Source organism: Dryobates pubescens, chromosome 18, assembly GCF_014839835.1.
Source record: "Dryobates pubescens isolate bDryPub1 chromosome 18, bDryPub1.pri, whole genome shotgun sequence".
Classification (NCBI taxonomy): domain Eukaryota; kingdom Metazoa; phylum Chordata; class Aves; order Piciformes; family Picidae; genus Dryobates; species Dryobates pubescens.
In genome coordinates this window covers 13737064-13759936 of record NC_071629.1, presented here as the reverse complement: position 1 = coordinate 13759936, position 22873 = coordinate 13737064, and the positions used below count along the sequence as shown (strand labels likewise).

General features: G+C 42.4%; 2 protein-coding genes across 3 annotated transcripts in view; both read right to left on the bottom strand.

Annotated features, from left to right (window-relative positions):
• The window catches only part of LOC104300160 (ALG13 UDP-N-acetylglucosaminyltransferase subunit), a 28171-nt gene extending 16792 nt beyond the window's left edge, over window positions 1–11379 (bottom strand). Inside the window, exons 1-12 of the mRNA XM_054169806.1 lie at window positions 11323–11379; window positions 10735–11142; window positions 9418–9468; window positions 8646–8692; window positions 7810–7882; window positions 7126–7129; window positions 5662–5842; window positions 4710–4785; window positions 3918–4023; window positions 2306–2370; window positions 1327–1427; window positions 469–596 (exon numbers count right to left, since the gene is read on the bottom strand). Coding sequence (XP_054025781.1) covers window positions 469–596; window positions 1327–1427; window positions 2306–2370; window positions 3918–4023; window positions 4710–4785; window positions 5662–5842; window positions 7126–7129; window positions 7810–7882; window positions 8646–8692; window positions 9418–9468; window positions 10735–11142; window positions 11323–11379 — 1297 coding nt within the window. The remainder of the gene's footprint in view (window positions 1–468; window positions 597–1326; window positions 1428–2305; window positions 2371–3917; window positions 4024–4709; window positions 4786–5661; window positions 5843–7125; window positions 7130–7809; window positions 7883–8645; window positions 8693–9417; window positions 9469–10734; window positions 11143–11322) is intronic.
• Window positions 11380–12635: 1256 nt separating this feature from the next.
• On the bottom strand, window positions 12636–15597 carry LOC128898086 (UDP-N-acetylglucosamine transferase subunit ALG13 homolog). Of its 2 annotated transcripts, none has more exons than XM_054169530.1 (4): window positions 15411–15597; window positions 14858–15023; window positions 14432–14570; window positions 12636–12782 (listed from the first exon to the last, which is right to left on the bottom strand). In XM_054169530.1, exons 1-4 carry the CDS (start codon window positions 15489–15491, stop codon window positions 12671–12673), a joined length of 498 nt encoding a protein of 165 aa, XP_054025505.1. In that variant the 5' UTR covers window positions 15492–15597; the 3' UTR covers window positions 12636–12670. The 2 variants fall into 2 exon arrangements, with proteins under 2 accessions (XP_054025505.1, XP_054025506.1); XM_054169531.1 differs by having other exon boundaries at window positions 14858–15020.
• Between the last annotated feature and the right edge of the window lie 7276 nt (window positions 15598–22873).

The following is a 22873-nucleotide window of genomic DNA, read 5'->3' as shown; positions in this document are numbered from 1 at the left end:
GTACTGTGTGTTAAAAAATCTCTTTATGAAGGTTGCATGTATTTATAAAAATAAGAAAAATTTAAAAAAAAAAATAAATCCACATTAGACAAACATGCTCTGTATTTAAATGGCTGAGGAAACCCTAGTTGATCCATGCACTGATTTTAAGGCCAAGTCAGACAAGATTTTTGGTTCAAAGACTCAGTCTTTACATGTGGTTCTCAAGTGACCAATTTCTTCTTAGTAATTTTGAGCAATACCAACTTTATGATGTATTTTTTGCTCTTTTGCAAAAGAAAATTCACCCCCCTTTCTGAAGGATCACTTTACATCAAACCCCTGTAGACACCAAGTTTTATACCACAGGCTGAATTAAGTGACTTCCAGTATCTGAAGACTGCTACTGTTACAACTGTTCTGAGTATCTTCCCAAATCCCCTCCACCAGTCCTAAAGGAAGGAACGCTTCTGGAAACCTTGTACAAACCTACTGCTGAGAAGTATCCACCTGTTATCTTCTGATAGGTTCCTCCCTTTCGGCTGGGAACCATATTCCAAGCAAAGACAGGGGCCACCTGGGTCACTGGTTTTAAGTCTGCCAAAGGAACTGTATGCCTGCATGAAGAACACTAATGTCAGCAGCACCACAAGGATACACTGCATAATTACACAACAAAAGCTGGAACACCACTAAGGGAGAATAAAATACTTTAAAAAAAAAAGAAAGGCAGGCAACAAAAACTTAAGAGTGTAGGAAGTTTGTGAAATTATCTGTTTCTCTGACACTAAGTAACCATTAGTGTTTCTTAAAGGAGACAAGCTAGGATTAAGCTTCAACACTAGTGATTTCCTGGGTCAAGTCTTCTCTGCATTTGGTTGCCTCCAGAGGTACACCTGAAAGCGTCTGAATTTTCGCAGTATGTCATTAAGCGGAATTCTAGGTTTGAAGAAGGGGGAATGCTTTGAACAGCAAGGTGGAAAAAACTGATCAGACTCAGCAAAAGTGCTAACAAGGTAGTATGGGTACAACATAAAACTCAGGAGAAATCAACAGCAGAGGGCAACGAGCTATTTGTCAATTAAGCCCTAAATGCAAAGATCACTTTGACGTTCCAGGAAAGGGCACTTCACAGAAAGAATTCCAATAATGATTTTGGTCATTAGAAATCATCTCCTGCAACATCTTATTTTAACAGCGATAGCCAAAAAGGAAGCAAAGCCTCACTTTGTATTTAAAAGCCTAGGTGATCATTTCAAAGTATCTTAGCAATCCTTTTTTAAGCATCTGTGAATACACAAACACAAGTAAAGAGCTCAAATATGAAGTTTTCACCAGACTGCTTACTTTTCTGCCAGCTCCTCAACGAATACAGTCAACGTGTTGCCATCCTGCCCAACCTCCTGGATATGAGCATTGTAATACTTACCTCCAGGCTCCAGCCGTACCTGGAAAGAGAACAAGGGAAGCTCTGAAGAGGCCAAACTACATCAGAGGATTCAGAATACCAATCACTAATAGTGAAGGCTGCTCCCTAGCTGCTCCTTTGTTACTGAGCTGACCCACAAATAGTTCTTCAAAATAGCAGGCAAAATAAAAAGCACTGTACTAACATCAAGGAGGAAGAAATACAGAAAATCAGTCTTTTGAGTGGCTGAGAGGTAAAAAGATACCTGCTTTCTAACTTCATTTTTTTGTAAGACACTGTGCCAATCAGGTTAATTACCAAGGAAGATCGCTATTTAAGAACTTGAGAAGATGAACTGGAAATTGGAAAGCTCAGCTCTGCTCAGCTATAAACAAGTCACTGTGTTAATCATCAGCGCTATCTCTAACAGTGATACAAAAAAAACTCAAAAAACCCCTCACTACATACAACATCAGACTACAAAGAAAGCTGACCTTCCTTACAGCATCTCCTGGCCAGATCATGCTGCTCTTCCCTTTTTTAGCTCTTAGCTTCCTACTTTACATAAATATTTGCTACATTACTGTTGAGAACTGCTAGACTGTCCAGACTTGTTGCTGATCCCCAGTGTAAAAACCTAACGGACAGCACCCTGCGCATCTTGAACTCTGTCTTGAAACTTCCAAATTTATAGAACATGTATCACTGGTCCATGATGAATTTCACACTACCCACTGTTAAAAGTAGATTCTTAGAGAGAAATTAAATGAAAAAGAAAGTCAGATTAACAGCTGCAAGGAAGAGAATGAGAAAAGTCTTGGAAAATTCTAGGGAGTCAAATGACTTGATGATGGCTTCCCATACTCCATTTAAAGCAGTTTTAGTAATTTATAACTGAGTCTCCTTTTGAGTACTAACCTGACACTTGTCTCCTATATAGTACTGTCTCCCAGCAAACACCATGTAGTCAGTTTTTTGAAGCTCTAAAAATAAATGAATAAATAAATAAAGAGGGAAAAGCCTTTAAACTATTGTTCTTTCTTCATGTATCCTTAAAGTACTTCATGACAGCATCCAACTAAAAATTATAGGCCACGTGAATGAAATATTTCCTATGCATATCTGAACATTCCCCAGAGTAACAGTGAAGTAACTGTAGATGTTCTTGTAACAGACCATAACCAGGCTAACTCACAGCAGAGCAGTAATACCTAGCTACTGCACCAAGTAGGACTACTACTATGATACCACAATGTCTTTTGTGACGGTACCGAGTTAAACCCATATTTGATACCAATCCTGGTGTTAAGAATGTTGAATGTGTTCTGTCTTGCCAGAGAAGTAGCACTTGGCAAAAATGAGATATTAGGAAAAAATAACATTGCTTAAAGTCCCCTTGCTGCTGAATTTCAGAGGGTTTGCTCCATCCCTTGCCAGGTCAGTACTCTACACAAGTAATTAGTAACTATGATCTATTCCCAGAATTTTTATGATGCTTATTTCTCCTTATGCAGCTGTGAAATGATAGAGTTCTCCAGCATGCAAAGTACTCGGGGTCAGACATTCAACACCACTTCAAAACTTCTTCTCAGTTACTTCTTGCTTTATAGATCACCAACAGTATACACCAAAAAGCAGCAACATAACCCAAGCCACGAAGATCAGGAAATCTCACCAGAACGTTCAAAGCCCAGGACTGCTGGGAAGCAAGAGAAAACATCTCATTTCACAGATTTCAATGCTAAATCTAAGATCTTCATTATGATACAACTCTGAAGTGAAAAGTTGTGGTTTAAAAAGCAGTTCTGGTATGCATGCTGCAACAAAAAAACTCTCAAATTTGAACAATTTCTAATACAACAGAAGGGTAAGAGAGACCTGTACTCTGCTTGGAGTCCTTCTGTATTTCCTATACTACAGTCAACAAGTAGCAGATCAGGTTGCTAAAAATCTGACATCCACCTTACACAGTGTATATTTCATACTTTGAAATGAAGCCAAGAAACCAGCTACTGGCAGGAAGATGACACCCACCCCTCAGATATTTAAATACATTGATGAGACTGTGTATCATCAATGCGTATAAATATCTGAGGGGTGGGTGTCAAGTGGAGGGGGCCAAGCTCTTTTTGGTGGTGCACAGTGATGAGACAAGAAACAACAGGTTCAAGCTTGAACATAGAAGATTTCACCTCAACATGAGGAGAAACTCCTTTACAGTGAGGGTGACAGAGCACTGGAGCAGGCTGCCCAGAGAGATTGTGGAGTCTCTTTCTCTGGACACTTTCAAGACCCACCTGGATGCATTCCTGTGCAGACTACCCTAAGTGATCCTGCTCTGGCAGGGGGGTTGGACCCGATGATCTCTTGAGCGCCCTTCCAACCTCTAATGTACTGTGATACCTACAAGTATCTATTGGGTTAACCAGCATCCTTCACACTTCAGCTGCGAAGAACAGGTGGCATCAGATTCATAAATACAGTACTGAGTCTAGTTGAAAAAGTTGTGGTTTTCCCTTTTTAAAGATACCTTTTCTGCTGTCCAGCCAAACATCAAACTCCACATTGCGATAGATCTCAGAGTCCAGTGCCTTTAGCACTTTATAAGGAACAGGCATCTTTGGATTTTCTGGTGGCTAAAAACAGAGTGGAAATGGAGCATTAACAAGTGCATTTCATGCACTCAGCACAGGCTCAGTCTGCCAGTGTTTGTCAACTACTTTAAGATGTATACACACTATTTCCCACAATTATCACTTCCACTATATTTGCCTAAAAACTAAAGCTCAAGAAAATGACAAACACATTTAAGATGTTTAGAAGCTGGACAAGCAGACTTTGGATAGGTTAGAAAGGCTCCAGCCTAACATCTGGCATGTTCTTTACACACAAAAAACCCAACCAGAAATCAAAGGAGCCTAACCAGACCAATAAAGGCATGGCTTCAAAAATTGGTGGAAAATGTCAGTTGTATCTGAAAAAAGGTTTCTATATAGTTTCTAAACTTGTTTCAAGTTACTTATAATGTGTTCAAAACAAAAGTGAACTGATTTAAACCAGTTCTGGCTAAAAAAACAAAGAGCAGACCAGGAAACATCTGCTAAGCTCCATCTTGGGGGAAAAAAATTAGCTACAGGAGAACAAGAGAATCTCAGAAAGGAAAAAGGATTATCCAATTTAATAGAAACTCAAGGGCAAACTCCAAAAAAACAAGCAGATAGAAGATTTTTTAAGTGGAAAAGAAGGTTTAGCTCTAACAAGGGTGACATCATACAACAACAAAGATAACCCACCATAAGGAATTCTTCCCTAACTGACAAACCTTTTCCTCTTCACTGCCTTGTTTGAACCTATCTTCCTGTGGATTGTCAGTTTCATTTCTTTCCCAGTTGTCCAATCTAAGTGATTGAAAATAAGATTACAAAAGACAATATGTCATTTCTAGCCAGGATTAAAATTAACCAATTGTTCATAAAATCTGAAAAAGCACCATGGTGCCATCAAGTGGTACATTTTGCCTTAAACACCAGCCATGGCTGCGATGCCATATAGAACAACCCTTCAAGTTCCAGGACTGTGACCTTTACTTGTTCCAACATCCACCCCCAACAAGGCCTACCACTTACAAGAGGAAAGGATGAAGGTGATCCCACTGACTAATTAGTCTCTTGCACTGCCAAGTACAAGACAACCTGTTACAAATCCTATCACACCAGTGTCAGCTGCAAGCATCCAGTAATGGTCAGAAGCATGTCTCAAGCCTTTCTAGAGGCTTGAACAAGGGTTTCCTATAGGTCTGTCTTTTTCCCCTCATCCTCAGTGATTCAAACAACTTGAATAATGCCACCATTTAATTGTATGTTTGGGGTAGGATGTCATTAAGAAAGGACACACAAGAAAATAAAGCAGAGTTGATTGTCTCTATAATACACTATTGCATCTTCAGAGCTATAAAGGTTTAGAAGAGTATTAATAGTTTCTCACTATAAAAGTATTTTGATAAGGAACAATTTAATTTACAAATAAGCTGTTATTTTACAGAGTTAGATGCAACCACAACATAGCCAGCAGTAGAGGATGGTCAATTACATGACACCTCCTAGCTGCAAGGCAAGCAAAATACACTCCAGCTGTCTGTTCATGTCATGAGACAAGAAAGCGTTAATACCCCATGAGCATTTGAAGAAACTTGGAAAAGTTGCCCTTTGCAAGGTTTTTTATTTTTTAGGATTTTTTTATTTCCCTTTTACCACATCCCCTTCATAAAATACTACCTCTTTTCTGATGGTTTTCTGGATAGTTTTTCATGAAGATAATCAAAGTTTGCATCTTCACTTCCTACAGGGCCACTGTTTCTGTTCTTCTTGGATCCACTTCGAAACAGCTCAACTGCAGACCTTAATTCTTCTTCATCCATGCCAAACACATCTTTGTACAGGACCTCATATAATACAGCTGAACAAATCAACACAAAGCTCAAACCAAATTAAGATACTACCAGATCCACTAGAACTGCTGCAGTTTTCAAGGTAAGCTTATCTTCGGATATCTACTGGTACAAGGCACTAGTTATAATAAATTTTATTAGAGAGGATCATAAAGTAATTCAGGTAATTAATCTGATCCAATACCGCACTTAACCAATAATGAGTCTATGTATATATTAATACAAAATAAAAGAGCTTCCCTTTCTTTACTCCCCAGTCCTGAAATCCAAAACAAACACTGCCTATAAACATATAAGAACACAATTCTCCTCCATAGAAAAATTATTTCAGGTTCACCCTGGCAAATGGCAGCATCTTCCTGGAATTGTTTTGTGTACACCGAGTCATAATGGCCGTTGCCGGAACAACACAGTAAGATCTGGGAAACCAAAAAAAAAGGCTTTAAGGTTGGAATGATGTAAACCCAAACTACTTCTATTTTATATCACAGCTCAAGACTACACTATTCTTTCATTCTACAGTCAGCATCAACTCATTAAGAAAACAATAAATATAAAAAATAGCAGGAAGAAGCTGGAGAACCAGCTTAGAAATTAATCCCAGGTAAAATCTATATTATATAAAGGAAAACTATCAACTTGTACATGGTGCTGAGTTAAATAAGAGCTTGTTTCCACCTTACTTCTGAAATCACCACTTGCTCTAGAAGTGAAACAACTACAAGCTTTTAAGTGCAGTACACCCAAGATACAGTGCCCAGAAGTCAAAGGCACATTTCACCCTTTCTTACCTAAGGAACTAGAAGAACATCTACCTCTCTAGCCCTCAACACCACCAGTTGGCACACTGCCAGCAAGGACGCTTCCCAGTGATTCAGGAGGAGCTGGCATGCCAGGACTCTTAATTGAGGATGCATTGTCTTCTGCCAACACAAGCTCTCATCTTATGGCGAGAATGAGCAACACCAGAAAAAGCTGCTGCCTGTACAAGCAATCTAATGACAGACAGCTGCCAGCACTTAATGAGCGCTCTGGTGAAAAAGCCATGGAAGACAAACACATCCAGACCATGATGCTTGATTTTTAAATTCAGCTCCTTTTGGAATTAGATTACATAGGAAAAGAAGTGCACATAAACCAAGCCAGTAATCCTAACCAACAGGGAAGGGCAGTTGCAGCAGCAGAGATTTCAGAGCAGACCATCCACTTCAACAAATTAATAGCCCATACTGCAATCCTTTTCTCTGGCATTGTGCCTGAGCTAGCCATGTAAATCCACAGGCACACTTACATGACTGCAAAAAAAACAAGAAGGGGGATAAGGGAGCTAATACAGAGCACTTCTCCTTTATTTTCCTTTCTTTTGCCACCAGCAATAATTATTGCATAGATAAGCTGTACTATTAGCTTCCATTCTTAGCTGGGTTCAATTTGCATGTTACAGAAATGAATCAATTTGTTAATCTATTTCCACTAATTTACCCTCTTCCAGAGGAAGAACTGCATGTCTCATCTGACTCTGGAAAAAGAGGCACTGAAGGTAGGCAGAATATCTTCTCTTGGCCACAATGATAAATCTATGTTGTTCTGTTCTTCAACTCAATTCAGGTATTTCATTCTATCCTGTCAGCTCAAATTTTCACTGGGAAGTGTTTTTTACTCAAAATTATTTCAGAAACATGAAAGAATATTCTGGAATTGTGATGTTACCCTTTCCTCCCAAAATAATCATTCCAATAATGATCTGGAGAAACACAGAGATTGGCAAGGGAACAGCACACAATGCATCCCTCAAGAGAGAAGCAAAGCTATTCCGAGTTAACTGTTGCATAAAAATTGTGCTTTTTTTCCCTGAGCTGAAGTCAGCTTTGGGGTTGTTTTGAAGTATGTATGAGCACTGGAGTTACGGAAGCTCATTTCCAGTACTGAGTTTTTACAGTTAAATGGGACTGGATGCAAATAGGACTCTCCTTACCTTGTTTTCAAAACCACTGTCTGTAGCATAGGTGGGTGGCTTTCCTGGGTACCGATACAGAATGAAGTCTCGCCTACATAAGCAGAGGAAAACCAAACTTGAAAGAGCAGAACTATGTTATGAGGAAGTTCGCAGGGAGCTGTTCAGAGAATTCACCATATAATACATACACACACATATATATATGTATGTAATGATCAAGTTGAATGCTCTTCCGGATAAATTAATGCCACCATACAGCAAGAGCTAGATGAGAAATCACCAGTTCATCTTAGAGGAAAATTATCTGGCAAGACCATTACATTTTGCCACTGATCAGGCCAAGTACTTATGCCTACAACTGGGTGCACAGACACCAAGTAAATGATTTAGTCACCCTGCAAAATGATTAAAGCCTCAGTCTTAAGTTACATCTGAAAGGAATATTGGGATTTACACACCAAGCAAGCACTCCTTACTACTGGAGTTTTCAAAAACACCTACATGAGTTTTAGTCATACATGAGTTTTAGTCATACATTTAACTACTACACAGTGCTTCCACTACCCACAGCTCCTTGGATTTTCCATCCTTCAGCCATTAGAAGGAAACAGTTACTTTAACACTAGCAAAAAGATAATAAATAATGCTGGAAACCAACCCTTCCCTTAATCTCCAGTATAAGAACATGGGCTGCGATAGCACCATTGGCATGTTAGTTTAAGCAATCTCATTAACGCAGCATTTTTCACTATGTTTCACACCTTGGCATCTCAGCAACAAAGAAAGGTTCTGGGGCCTGAAGATAAACACCATCAAGTCCAAACCAAAGTGAAACTTAAGAAAGAGACACTTACTTGTACATCACGGAGAGAGCACTCATTTCCAGCTGACCAGCACTTTCCTGTGCAAGATTATGAGATCACATGAGATAGCAGTGTCTTCAACACTGAAAGCTCTACTCTAGCTCTCTGTAGTATTAAAATACATAACCAAACTCATCAGTTTGTTAATGTAAATATATTGAGAGTTGAGATATTAGGACTTCCAGGAAAACAAAGAAGTCTGCAACACAGGATGGCCATGATTATCATGCTAAAATGGCAGAAGTTCTGGTAGCAACTCTTAAATACACCACTTGAAAGACAGTTTAATTGAAAACACTAGATTCATTTCCAAGACTGCTGCATTAATCATACTTATTGGTTAAAATTTAAAGAAAACAGAAGTTTGAACTCTAGTATTCAAACCTGGGGGTAAAAGAAGGAAGAGACTGCAAAGCATGATAACCATTTGATGATGTGAGGTACACTCCATGTATTTTGCTTTTTCCTTAGATAACAATTGCAATTATGAAAAAGGCCCATGAAAGGCCTCAGGTTTTACTGTTCAGTTTGCATAGACTGCTCCTTTGTGCTAACACAAATTCCCCACTGAAATGTATATGGCTTATCCATATTCAGTACAACCTCCAAGTTATTACCTCCTCAGATGAGACCTCAGGATTGAGGTCTATCATAAAAACCCAAACAACTCCAGAGTACCACATTTTAAACTATCACCTAACTACCATCCTCTTCTAGTCTTCTCTAATGTTAATCCCTTGACAAAGCATTAGAACAATCTTACCTTTGGATCTCCTAGGCGTTCAAGGTATTTCTCAAATGATCCTTCCACATACTTTCAACAAAACAAAGAAAAGAAATATACAAACTTAGCCAGCTGGAAAGCAAAGCCAAACCTAAACACTAGGCCAGATGTTACTGGTTGTTGACTAGGAACTGGCAGGGGCTGGGGGCATGGACACCAAATTTGGGACTAGTCTGATCATTTTGGGGTTCTGAAGGGCTGTAGTCTGACTAGGGTTCTGCCTTCAGGTCTTTCCCACCTTGGAACAGGGGAATGAATTGGGGTACCATGTCCTTCCTTGATTGAACACTTGACTGTGATTAGAGAAGGGAAAACCAACCAACCAAAATTCCAACCAAACTAAAATACACACCAAAAAACCCCACCCAAACCCACCTCAACCTCACACAAGCCTACACTGTTCACACACCCACAGAAGCTGTTACATGCAAAACCAACTAACCAAAAAAATCCCCCAAAACAACTATGCAACAATTAAACACACTTCAGAGTCTTCTGTATTCCCACTATTTTCGGATGTTCTTACTCCAAAATTCCTACATATTTGTTACCTACTAAATTCTGCCATAGTTGCTCCACAGGGAGTATGCTACACAAATAACCATTGCCCAACTGGCTACCTGGGTACTAGTAACTTGCTCAATTTTAGGAACTTCAGAAATATGAAACCAAATAAACTTGCAAGATTGGTGGTAAAAATGTGGTAAACAAGCAATCATATTCCCATTTCTCTTCTCTTACATCAAGCCTGTCAAAGCATGACATGCTTCCACTACATATGACTGCGTGGGTATGTTTATGGCTAAACCACTTCCTAACTATAGATGCATAACTACCTATGTTACTTACAGAAGCGAACTTATATTGGTGTTGCCTCATAAACAAGACACAAGCTTTCCTAACTTCCATGTGATGAATTTGAGATGAAAACAGCTGAAAAAATAAAGGTTATTTTAAAAAATATGGTAAAAATTGAGCAGCTTAATTTATGCTTCATATTAGGCTTGTTTTACTTATAAAGATTAACACCACCTCAAAACAAGGAGCCACAAGCACTTGGGGGAATAAAACTGAGGAAAGCCCAAGTGACCCGGCGAACCTGCCCACCTGAGAGCCCAGGGCTGATCACACCCATCCCGACACCCATTCCACTTCGGGTAGCCAGGAGAAGTCTCCAGGAGCAACCCTTACCCAACCCCAATTGCGGGGCTAAAGCAGACATGGACTTGGCGCAAACACCAGCCTGAGGCGCCCCGGCTCCCATCGCACCCAAATTCCTGCTGCCCTACCGCGCACCTGTTCCGAAACGGCTCGGAAGAGGCAGGAGGCGTCCTTGGCCGTCATCTTACGGTACAGCCCCAATCTGCCCAGATACTCATCCATGGCCACCTCGCTGAAGGACTTCTGCCCGAAGTACTTCTTCCAGCCCTTCTGCATCTTACCGGGCGGCGGCGCCTGAGGCAGCAACGGCAGAGACGGGAAACGGCGGCTCCGCGCGGGGCGCGGGGCGCTGTGGGGCGCGTGGCAGCCGGGCGCGCGGAAGCTCGGCGCACTATTGCTGCTAATGAGGGCCTGCGTCCAACGCGCCCACCTGCGCCGGATGGCTCGGCCCGACCCCCGGCATCCCCCTTCCGTTCCCGCACCCAAGCAGCCTGCCACGGTCTCGGCTCGCCGCAGCTGGACCCGCTTCCCTTCGCCTACGAGCTGCTCCAAAGGCAGCTGCGAGCGGTTCCCACCCGCTTAGCCCGCGGGCCGCTCGTAGGAACTGTCTCTTGCAGCAGCCATTTTACGATGCCCGCGAAGACCTCCGATACCTGACCCGTTCTCGTGCCTAAAGACTTGCAAGGACTATAGGACAACCGTCCTATAGGTCCTTTTCCCCACCAGCCCCCCCGGGCCTCTCGGCGTGGGTGTGTACGCCAAACCGGGGTAAGCCCCCATGGATGCGGTCTCCTTCTGGCTCTGCCTTGGGCAGAGATGGGAGTCTTTGCTAACTCCTTCCAACTTAATTGCTTTATGTACCTGCATATCACTACTAGAAGTCAGTTAAATGGGGTTTTAGACTCCCCTGTGACATAGCTGTGTGGTCTTACATAAGCTACGTGAAATGACAGCAGCACTACAGTGTTAACTGAAAAATCTTAATTTCTCCTCAGATTTTTGGGCAAACTCTGGGGACCAGCAGAGATCACTCCTAGGCAACTCTGCAGCATGAGTTACTCTGCAGATAACCACTGTGCCTGAGAATGCCTCTATGTACTTTTGACAGTAAACATTGCATTCAGACGTCAGATGAGTGGTTCAGGAGTTTCTTTTTCCTGTTTTAAGCAGAAGCAGCAACAACAAAAAAACTCTCCAAACTAATGAACCTGCGGGTAGAGCAATTAGCATCAACTATGCACTTAGATCTACAACAGACCATAGACTGAATGAACATTTTAAGCTCAAACTTTTTTTTTTTTTTTAACCAAAAAACATCAGCAGTTGTAACATCAGCAGTTGACAGTTTTTGTACTATAAATGGGGAGCTCTAATCAGCATCAAATAGGAAATACTGCACTTAGTAAAGTCCAAACTAAGTAATGATGGGATAACATTGCGTAAATGGATCAATTGTTTTGTCAACACCTTTCCTTTTCTATTGGCTGTATTTTACTTCTGGAGTAAATCGCCCAAAATCCAGGTGACTCAGGGGATGGATACTGTGGCAATATAGGTTTGCAGCTCTTGAGTTTTCTCACCCAGATTCACCAGATGCAGCTTTCCCTTTAAAGAGGTTTAATGTTGCACTTTAAAAATTCTCTTTTCAGTGCTTCTGTAAACACAAGAGATGAAGGCACCTGCTTATTTGCAGAACATGACAGAACATTGACAAGAACAACTTCACTTTCTCTAGTATTAGGCAAATACGGTGGTCAAGAGACCACTACGTATATGCCATGCCAGTTAAGAAGCAATTTAGCACACCCTTGTTGGCATTACCAGTGCAGATTTTGTTAAGCATCTCTCTGTCCAAGAAACTAGACAGTTCATACTGTCCCCACCCTTTCCTAGCACTGTGCTTTTTTTAAACATAAAACTAGATTACTTTAAGCTGGCACTACATAGGAAAACATTTAATGGCAGTTACCATCAACAGACCTTTTTTTTTTTGCAAGTTTGTCCCAATTGGTGGACTTTTAAGTATGGAAGGCATCAATAGGAGAGGAGAAAGGTTTTATTCTGACATTGTTTATTGAAACCCAAAAACATTATCCAAGAATAAAGCAAACTTTTCTGGCTGTCCAGGAGAAAAAGGTTTCAAAGTTGACAAATCCATTGACTGCAGCGTCTCCACAAGAGTGCTGTAAAAACAAGCCAAGACAAAAATTTAAAAAAAAAAAAAAGCAGCCATCCCCAAAGAAAAGAAAAAATTCCCCTGCACCCCCAGATTTTCTATTTGTATATGCATAATCTTTTTGGTGGAAGACAAAAATAAGGGCATGTATTGAAAGGGAGACCTCCCCAAACCAGCAGGCCCCAATTATCACTAGCTCCCAGGCAACACTGCTGAGAACACTTTGAGCTATACCATGCCTTTGACATAAAACCTCAGCTCTAACTCTTTTATCTTCTGTGGGAGACTGAACAAGAACTCAGGATCTTCATCATAAACTGTACCAGGAGATTAATACTTTTTGAACACATTTTGCTCCACTTAACCCATATCCAGAAAGAATAGCTAGATCAACTTTTTATCTTGCTATTATTGGAGTGCAAATAAGGCTGAAATGCTAGGCACTGCTCCACAAAAATAAATACGAATTCCTTCCTTGTCTCAAGCAGTCAGCAGCACTGAGATAGTAAGTTTAAGAAACATGACGAATATAAATGACAGAGCTGTCTCTTCAGAAGGTTCTTCTGAAACATACAAAATCCTTTTTGTAGGGCAAAGTAACAAGATGCAGATTAAATAAAGGCAGTTGCATTTCCTCTGCCTTCAATTCAGAGGTCATCTGTTATTTATAGAGTGCAACTAATCATAAATAAAGAGAATACAGTAAGATAGTCAAAACAAGAGAGTAAATGAAACTAACAGGTGCCAGGATGAACACAAACAAAAGATGGGATTTGTTATTGTTGGGAGTTTTTCTCGGGGGGTGGGTGGGATGTTGTTTTGATATTTGATTTCTGTTTTCTTGATTTGGTTTGTTTGTTTTCCACTAAAGTGACATGTAGTAGATCTGCAAATTTCCTTGTCAGAGGATGTGGTGGACTAGGTAACTTTCCTTAGAAGTAAGTAAGTATTTGGAAGACAGAGGTATTGGAAGTTACTAACCAGACATTGTCTGATTTTAAAATCCTCCTGAATCAAAGTACTTAAGAGCATTAGAATGCAAGTGATACAAGTACTGTATGGTGTTGTCCTATTCCCATTTTGGCTGGGCATCTGCATATGGCCACTGCAAAAAAGACATTGAACTATATACCTTCCAGATCCACATCAGTAAGGCCATTCTTATGTTTTGTTTTAAATAAATATATTAAATGCCATTCTCTCAGTACATCTATATAGTCAACTTCAGTGCCCTTTACAAGGAAAAATCACATGGCAAAATGATGAAATGGAGTCCTAAGTCTGCAGAGAGCAGTTTATTCCTTATGGCTCATGGTTAAAAGCTGATGGTCAGGGCTGAAGAAACTGCCAGGTGCCTCTAAGGATGCTACCTGACTGTTCCAAATTCAACTGCTTCTGTTTGGTTTAGATTGCTCTTTCATCTGAATACATATACCCTCTGAAAAGAAAACAAGAAAAAAAGGCTTTTAAAGGTGAAATAATAAAAAAAGCTCGCTAAATTGGGTAAATTGGCATCTAATGTTAATCTAGCCACTGTAGAAAATCTACCTTGCAAGGAAATGTCATTTCCTTGTTACATTCTTGATACTGTAATAACACACTGAGTGATGATGCTGAACACTGCTTGTTAGTCAGGACAGCACAGCAGCTCCATACCTGCAATTGCAGCAGAAGACATGCCCACCTTTGTGGAGCCGTTTTGCCAGTTCAAGCTGATGGTTGTCCATTAGCTTTTCATTTATTACTACTACTAGTGGTTTTCCTTCTTCCAGGGTCTCCAGACAGCTGCCTGCACCTACAGAAGAAACAGAAAACAATTTTTTGCCCTGACAGGTGAAATCTCATTATATTTGCTCATGAAACATGGGAGATTCCTGAGTGTGAACATTTGGACTAGATGATGTTCAGAGGTCCCTTCCAACCCCTACCGTTCTGTGGACTTTGTGATTTAACCACGCAGCTCTAGCTGTGGACCTCTACATTCACGGCCAGCCCATCCCTGAGATGTAGGGAAACTGACTTCACCCGCCCAACATCCACTTCCGCCCCAGGAGCACAAGCTCGGCACTGACGTGGCTCTACCTGCGTGGCTGATGACCAGGTCTGCCCTCCGCACGTCCTCGGCCAGCGAGTCCTTGAAGCGGAAAATTTCTACCGCTACGGGCGGGCTGCTGGGCAGCGCCGGGTTCAGCTCGCCCCGCCCGACCTGCAGCACCAGCTTCTCGTAGCCGCGGCTCTGCAGCACCTGCTGCGGGAGAACAGTGGGTGGCTGGGGTGTGCGTGTGCCTAGTTCGGACACGGGGAAGCCCGACCCTGCTCCCAGTTACCCCAGCATAGGGGCTGCTGCCACTTCCCGCTACAGATCGTCCCTCCCTCTCCTCTTCCTTCTACACCATCAGCACTTCTCGCCACTCTCCACAGCTCCCCGACAACTAGCCTCAGTGCCCCTGCCACCCCCGCGCCACCCCCGCACCTCCCCCTCCCTCACGACCCCTACGGCCGCGAGCGGCGACAAGGTGGGAAAAAAGGCGGGACACCTCCCAGCGCGCACGCGCCTGCCTGAGGCGCTGTGGGCAGGCCACGGAGGGGAGGCCCGGGACGGCTGCCCGTGGAGCCGGGCTCTCTATCCCCTCACCTGCAGGGTCACCGGGGAGCAAACCGTCGCGATCAGGTCGTCGAAGCTGGTGGTGCCCACGGTGACGAAAACAGATTTCATGGCCGCCGGGCGGCGGCTCACAGCGGCTCTGCGAGACAGAAACCGCCAGAGGGCGCCGCGCACCACCGGCTCGCTGCTGCGCCTCCAAAATGGCCGCCGGTCTGAGGGGCCGGGCCACACCGCTGCCTCCGCCCAGGCGGGACGGAACCGAGCGGTTTCCCGGTGACGCCGGGTAGCCTGCTCAGCGGCGAGGCTGCCGGCTTCCCTGCGCTGTGCCTGGCTGGCTGAGCCGGCATCTGTGTCTGTCGAGGCCACTCGCCGGCAGCGTTCAATTCCCTCAGTGAGGTAGCCGCCAGTATCTCAATTTGAAAAACATTTTCAGAGAAAAAAAAACAAACTAGTTTTGCCCCTAACATTTTAACTCTTGAGGTACGGATCACTGTGACTGACAGTCTGACTGGGGTCTGACACTGGGTATAGTCACAGCCCGGTATGTCCATAGCATAGCGACAGTTACCTTCATAGACTTGCCTGTCCTGGGCTAGGCATAGGTTAACCCAGTCTAACCCAGCCCTCCCACAGCGCTCCCAAAAGGATAGCAGCAAATTAGCAGTCAGTCTTCCTGAGGGTGAGAAGAAACAGCCTGAAGTATCACCAAGCAAGGTTTAAGTTGGACATTAGGAAAAAATTCTTCCCCAAAAGGGTTGTCATACCCTGGAACAGGCAGTCAAGGTCAATGGTTCCAGAGGTATTTAAAAGCCATGTAGATGCTGTGCTGAAGGACGTGTTTTAGCAGCAGACTTGGTAGTGTTGGGTTAATGGTTGGACTTGATATTTAAGGTCTTATCCAACCTAAATGATTCTGTGGTTCTGTTTTATGCTTTGGAGGAGAGAGACTGATGTTTCAGACAATTGTGGTCTAAAGCAGTGCTTCCCTGAGCCTTGTGGCAGCCTGAGAGATGAGCTGAGAGACCCTTGAGCATTGGGCCACGCTCAGGGATGTGCTTCTTTTCAGAGCATCACCCGGGGAAGTACCGTAGCATCACAGAGCAAATGCACGGGATACAAGCCTACCTTCAAATGACTGAAGGCAAACCGTTCTGTCAGCGGGTGACCCTGGTGGCTTTGCCATGTGGATATCTTTCCACTGTCACCACAAGGACCAGAGAAGATGGCAAGACAGGATTAAATGAGACAAATACAGTTTGAACTCCACATTCTGTGTTTTGTTTAGAGAACTTTAGTCATTCTAGCTATGTACGTGCACACTGTCCAGTTCATCCCAAATCCTAGAAATGCTGCAAATTCAATTAGAAAATGATGTCTGCTGACTCTTAGCTGCTTTCAGAAAGTGAGGCATAAAATTTATTTGGCCTAAATAGAGGAACCTTTCACAGGAGTCGAGATTGCAACTCAGGGAAAACCCTGAAAGTGAGACTGAAATCAAAACTAGGAGCTGTATTCTCATGGTTCCTTTTTCTCACTTTGTCACTGGCCAGTGGTAGTACCTTGGGGAGGTGTTTATCTTTCTTCTTTGTCCACCTGTGAGATGGTGTTTAGCAATTTATTGCCTCTAAAACTTTCTATGGAGGCAAATATATTAAAGTGCAGAGAATTGAGTCTCTCTATTATTCACTGTAGTAAACAGATTTTTTTTTTTGCCTGCCCTCCTCTTGGCCTTTTGAAAGATACATTATCACTATCACTGACTACAGGTAGATTTCCCCTCCTCCTTGTTGTCCTTTCTCTAAACACACATCTTTCTGATGCTGTTTCAGGCTGGTTTTACTACCTTCTTAGAAGGACTGAGAAAAGGTATTCCCTTGAGCAAGGCTATGTCAACTCCCTCCAGAATGTGATCCTGAGAGCCAAGGGTTTGGAAATCAGGCAGGAGATGAAGACACTTCCTGAAAAACAAAAGTGCTGTTCAGGACTAAGCTACATTACATCAATTGCAAAGATGAAATCACCAGTAAACTTGTTATTTCAGGTACATTTCCCCTTTGTGATGAAAACCCAGAAGAAGAGGGAATGATAACATTTTAGTTTCTAAAAAAACCCCAAATGTTAAATCTGTTAACATAGTCTTGTCCACTGAAAGCTAAGAGTAACCCCTTAACAGTTGTACAAGCTGAACTAATTTCCATTCTTAATTGCAAGTGTAACACAAATTACAATTCTACAAAAAAGATACTACTCAAATTAGACATCTAAATCTATTTATTCACTGAATTAAATTTAATAGATGAGGTCACATCTATATATGCTACTGAGAGTTCCAAGAAAGATGCAGAAAAGACAGAGATATCTTGAGAATACCTCTGATTGCCATGTTAATGGCTCATTCACAATGCTCATTAGCCCCCTGTTGCTTTCATTTAGCATAATGAGCTACACTGAAATACATTTATTTTTTGATTAAAGCAAATGGTGCTGACAGCAGACATGGCCACGGGGAGGGTGGCACTTTATCTTGGGAAATACTGTGTAGAGAAAACAATACTAGCTGCCTGAGTGCACGGGGCCTTATTGACCCTGACCATCCTAATTCAGCTCTTGCTAATCTCTTTCAGGAGAGGGAAGCCAAGAGCTGAAGGTGACCACAACAGAGGCCAGGCAAAGACCTCACCAACAGGGCACAGCGTGACCACACCAGAAAAAAAAGCAAATTAAGCAGTGGCAGTAACAGATAGAGAGACCATCAGGCAAAGACAAGGTAACAAGCTGCTTTTATGGTCAATCTAAAAAACCCAAACAGCAACTCAGGAGCAGAGCTAGCAGTAAGGACTGTGACAACTCATCTCTGTCATCCAAGAAAGAGATCTAGAGAAGGGGTACAAAGATTATCAGGGGGCTGGAGCACTTTCACTATGAGGACAGCTGAAATAGTTGGGGTTCTTCAGTCTAGAGAAGAGAAGGCTCCAGAAAGACCTTATTCAGACTCTTCAATATTTAAAGGGGTGGAGTCTTTAAGATGGGGAGAGACTCTCTCAGGAGGTGTGGTGATAGAACAAGGAGTAATGATTTTAAACTAAAAGAGGTGAAATTTAGATTAGATACAAAGAATAAATTCTTTACTGTAAGGGTAATGAGACATCAGAAGAGGTTGTCCGTCCCTAGAAGTGTTCAAGGCCAGATAGAATGGGGCTTTTAGCAACTGCATCTAGTGGAAGGCATCCCTCTACACATCAGGCTTGAACTAGATGATCCTTAACGTCCCTCCCAAACCATTCTTTGATTGTACTTAAAACGCCAGCTTAAATGAAGTGCCCATCAGAGAGAGCGATTATAAGCTCCAGCTGAAGCTAGTCAGGGCATTGAAGACCTGTTAGTGCAATCAAGGCTCTAACAGCTGATGGAGAAGGAGTCAGGCTTTGGAATGAAAGGAAGGATGATGACTTTTTAAGGTGTGTCAGAGGGTCAGAACAGCTGTACATATTTTTTAGAAAAGGTAAGGACAGGACAATTAAATGATTTGGTTTGGTTGATTTTTGGTTGATGTTGGGTTGTTTGGTGGTTGGTGTTTTTTGGTTTTTGGTTTGGTTTTTTTTTTAAGAGGATATAGGTATATTTGCATGTTTCCATGTTTAAATAATTTTAATTACTGTAGTTGAGGAAATTACTGATGATTTGTAACTGAAGCACTGTAGCTTGGCATGTGCATGATCCTACTCTCCCAAAATTAAAAAATAAACTCAACATCATAAGTCCACCAATTCATTCTGCAGTTAGAATAGGTTTACAGTGGTTGCCACTGTACTTCAGCTGTGCCCTTGCTTTCAGCCATCCACTCATACCTTAAAATTCCTATAAAGTGAGGTACTGTCAAAAAAATACCTCATGTGTGAGCAGCAGTTTGTTCACAGCCTTACTGTTTGCTCCCTCAAACTTCATTGGAGTGAAATGCATTTTTAGAAAAATGAGGATCCCAGTAACACTGGTCTTCCTAACTCTCAAGTGAGAGAGAAACTGGAGTGCAGTCTGCATAGTACTGTGGGAAATTCCTATATCTAGGCTTGCTCTGGCTATTAACATTTGCTTATGGAAAAGCTTCTTATTTTTCCAGTCAAGAGGACAGAGTCTCAGGCTGCGCATGGGGAGGTTTAGGCTGGATGTTAGGAAGAAGTTCTACACAGAGAGAGTGATTGCCCATTGGAGTGGGCTGCCTGGGGAGGTGGTGGAGTCACCAGCACTGGAGGTGTTCAGGGGGAGACTTTATAGGGTGCTTGGTTGCATGGTTTACTTGATTAGGTGGGTTGGATTAGTTGATAGGTTGGACACGATGATCTTGAAGGTCTCTTCCAACCTGGTCTATTCTATTCTATTTTCTAAACTGTGTTCAATTATTCTCGTTGGCACTTCAGGGTATTCCCAAGTTAAATTAAATGTTAGGTATTTTAGGAGAATAACAAAGAATCACAGAATCATAGAATGCTTTAGGATGGAAGGGATCTTTAAAGCTTATCTAGTGCAACCCCTTACAGGCTTTCAGTACTTTTTGTATGTTTATGAATTTGCAAAATGAGTAAAGATAATCTTACTTCTATTTCTAGATGGCTTTATATAAAGTTGAACTGAAAAAACCCATTCATTTCCTTTCCCCCTCTCATTTAGATGGAGTGATGTACCTGTGAGGGATGATATTTCTGTTACTGTAGGGAACTGTGAAAATTAGATGGAGAGTATTTTGGGGAATTATTCCTTCATATTACCATGATTCAGAAATGCTTGGTCTGGGAAAATAAGAGGAACATTTGTTGGGAAATGTAGACAGTATACTTTGAAATATTTCATCACAGCATTCCTACATGCTTTGAATTGTCTCTTTGTGGGCTTGTTATTTGGCAATGGAGATTGTCAGGTAGCCTGCAGAGAGACAGAGGCTCAGACTGACTGGAGACAGCAAAGGGAGTGTTAGATCACCTCTTCCTCAAGGCTGATGAGCAGGAAACAGCACTGAAGCATCATGGAGGAATTGTGTCCACTGATGAAATATTTCACAGTTGAAGTGGGAAAGGAGTCTGTGGCTTATCTAGAACGAGCATCCATGATCTGACAACTCTTGAATTTTTTAAAAAGTCTGCAATATTTGATAGCATGCCTTGAAGCCCCAGGTTCTAGAATTAGCTAATTGTGATTTATAAAGCCTTTTGCTTCTGAAGAGCATGCCAAGAGAATCACAGAATTATTTAGGTTGGTCATTGTAGTGAAGGATGCTTATGGTCAGGATTGTGCCCCAAACATTTCTGGAACGTACTCTTCTGAGTGTTAACCCTCCTTTGTTTCCCCCTCCTTTCTGGGGGCAACAGGGGGGGTCCTGGCGCCACTGAGTCTAGGTAAACAGCCTGGGTATAGCATATACTTACACCGTATTTGGTAGGTGTTAGTCCATTGGTTAATCTTGCATTAGCAACAGACTGCTCATGGGGCCAGTATTCACTGGGGCAAATGGTAAATAGGGGTCGTTTGGTAAATGAGCCCCCCCACATCGTGTTGGAGCCTGTGAATGTGTGCGTGCCAGTGCTGCTGTGGTCCACCTTGCCCGAGACTCAAGCCAGTGCCCCAAGAGACCTCACACTCCTTTGCCACCGTCACCCAGCTGTGTGTGGTGCCGTGGACAGTATCCCGTGGGATCAACCACAACGTGATCCATTGCTGCAGGAGAAACACCAGTAGCCCGTGTCAACCAGCGTTGCTGACCTGCCACAGCCCCACCTTGAGCGGGAGACCTTTTGTGTCCTGGGAGAAGCAGCAGCCACGTGGTGCAGCCATGCGGCCAGCGCCATTTCCTGTCTCCGTCTTACGGCACATCCGTGTCACGTTTCTGGACTATAAATAATATTGAGGGGAGACCTCACGAAGTTCTCAGCTTGTAAGCCAAACCTTTCTTTATAGAGTTTCCAGTTAAGGTAGCGTTGGGATTGCTCCGAGTGGAGGGTTGCCGGTCACTGACCAACCCCTCCCCCCGCCGCTTTCTGAATTAGTTTCTGTGAATTGTTTGATTGCCCATATTTAAACATTCTGTAAAGATTGTTTCACTAACTGGATATTGATACATGTGAAGGGTGACTGTAAATACCCCGTTACAGAGTTTGTAAATTTTAACATATATTTTCGTTGGTATATCTGCCGCTCATTTTCTGAGGGCATATTCACAACAGTCATCTAGCCCAACCCCCTGCAGTGAGCAGGGACATCCTCAACTAGATCAGGTTGCTCAAAGCCCTATCCAAAGTAAATGATTCCTCACTGAATCTTAAGGTCCTGGAAACTGACACTCAAAAAATATTTATTATATATCTATAACTGTGTATCCTTTTATTACTGCTCTTCTGTTTTGTGCATCATGACTCTAATTTCTGAAAGTTCTTACTAAGTTCTGAAAGTGAGGTGCTGCTGGTCTTTGCTCTGCCCATGAAGCAGGAGGTCACCTCTAGATTGGGATCTTAGCACACACTGCATATCAATCTGTGTTACAAGGAGTGTGGCTTAACTGGTTTGTACCAGCTGTTGAACTGGATCTTTACTGATGCTTGATACCTCTCCTAGGTTTCTTCCAAGGGAAGAGGACCAAAAAATGGGCTTCCTATAAAATGAAATTTCTCAAAGTTTATTTCCTGTAAGTGTTTGGGAAATAATCTGAAGAATGGTCGCAGAGGAGATCAGTATGCAGACGTAGGAGGGGTTTTGAGGTCTGTGGCCAGGAGGGTTATCCCGACTATGAAGGCTTGCTGTGGTGATGTGTTCTGGCAACTGGTCCCTTCATCTCCCCAGGGAACTTCCTCCTGTGACAACCTCGCACTCCTTGCTGTCTGTGGAAACCACACACTACTCTTCCTGCCTACTAGCTACCAGCAAACACCTCCACAGCGATCTGCTGTGTGAATGCCCTGCCATTTCATATTCCTGCATAATCCCTCTGACAACTAAATCTATTAAAAATTCATTTTCATCCAGGCAAATCAGACTCCCTGAAATCAATTGAGCTTTGTTCTCTGAAGGCAGCCTGTGCTGGTGCACATGTAATCAAATCCTGAGGTGCCTTCCATGCATTTTTACAAGCACTGAGATAGATTTCATGTTTCAATTATTCTTTTTGATGTGCATTTTTAAAGGAAATTAGAATATTATGCTCAAATAAACCACAGTTTTAGAACTTTAGGTAGGAGCTCCAAGTAAGCAGCCAGTCCTGAATGTACAAGTAGATAAAAATATCTTCCTTCCAACCAGCATAAAATGAGGTAAGGAGGTGTCCTGTGAACCCAGTCGAAATTTCATCACTCTCCATTTGCTTATTGTTTTCCAGTAGCTGACTCTCAGCAGCAGTACATCTTGAATTGCTCTTCATAAGTCTTCAGGGACACCTAAGTCAGTCCATTGATTAAGTGAATGGATTTTGTAAGCATGTAGACTAGCTGAATATGCCCTACAATTAGTGAAAA

Coding starts and splice junctions, on each gene's coding strand:
- LOC128898086 (XM_054169530.1), bottom strand. CDS start 15,491: ATGAAATCTGTTTTCGTCACCGTGGGCACCACCAGCTTCGACGACCTG. Junction 15,024..15,410: donor GCTCCCCGGTGACCCTGCAG/GTGAGGGGATAG, acceptor GTTCTCCCGCAG/CAGGTGCTGCAGAGCCGCGG. Junction 14,571..14,857: donor CCTGGTCATCAGCCACGCAG/GTAGAGCCACGT, acceptor TTTCTTCTGTAG/GTGCAGGCAGCTGTCTGGAG.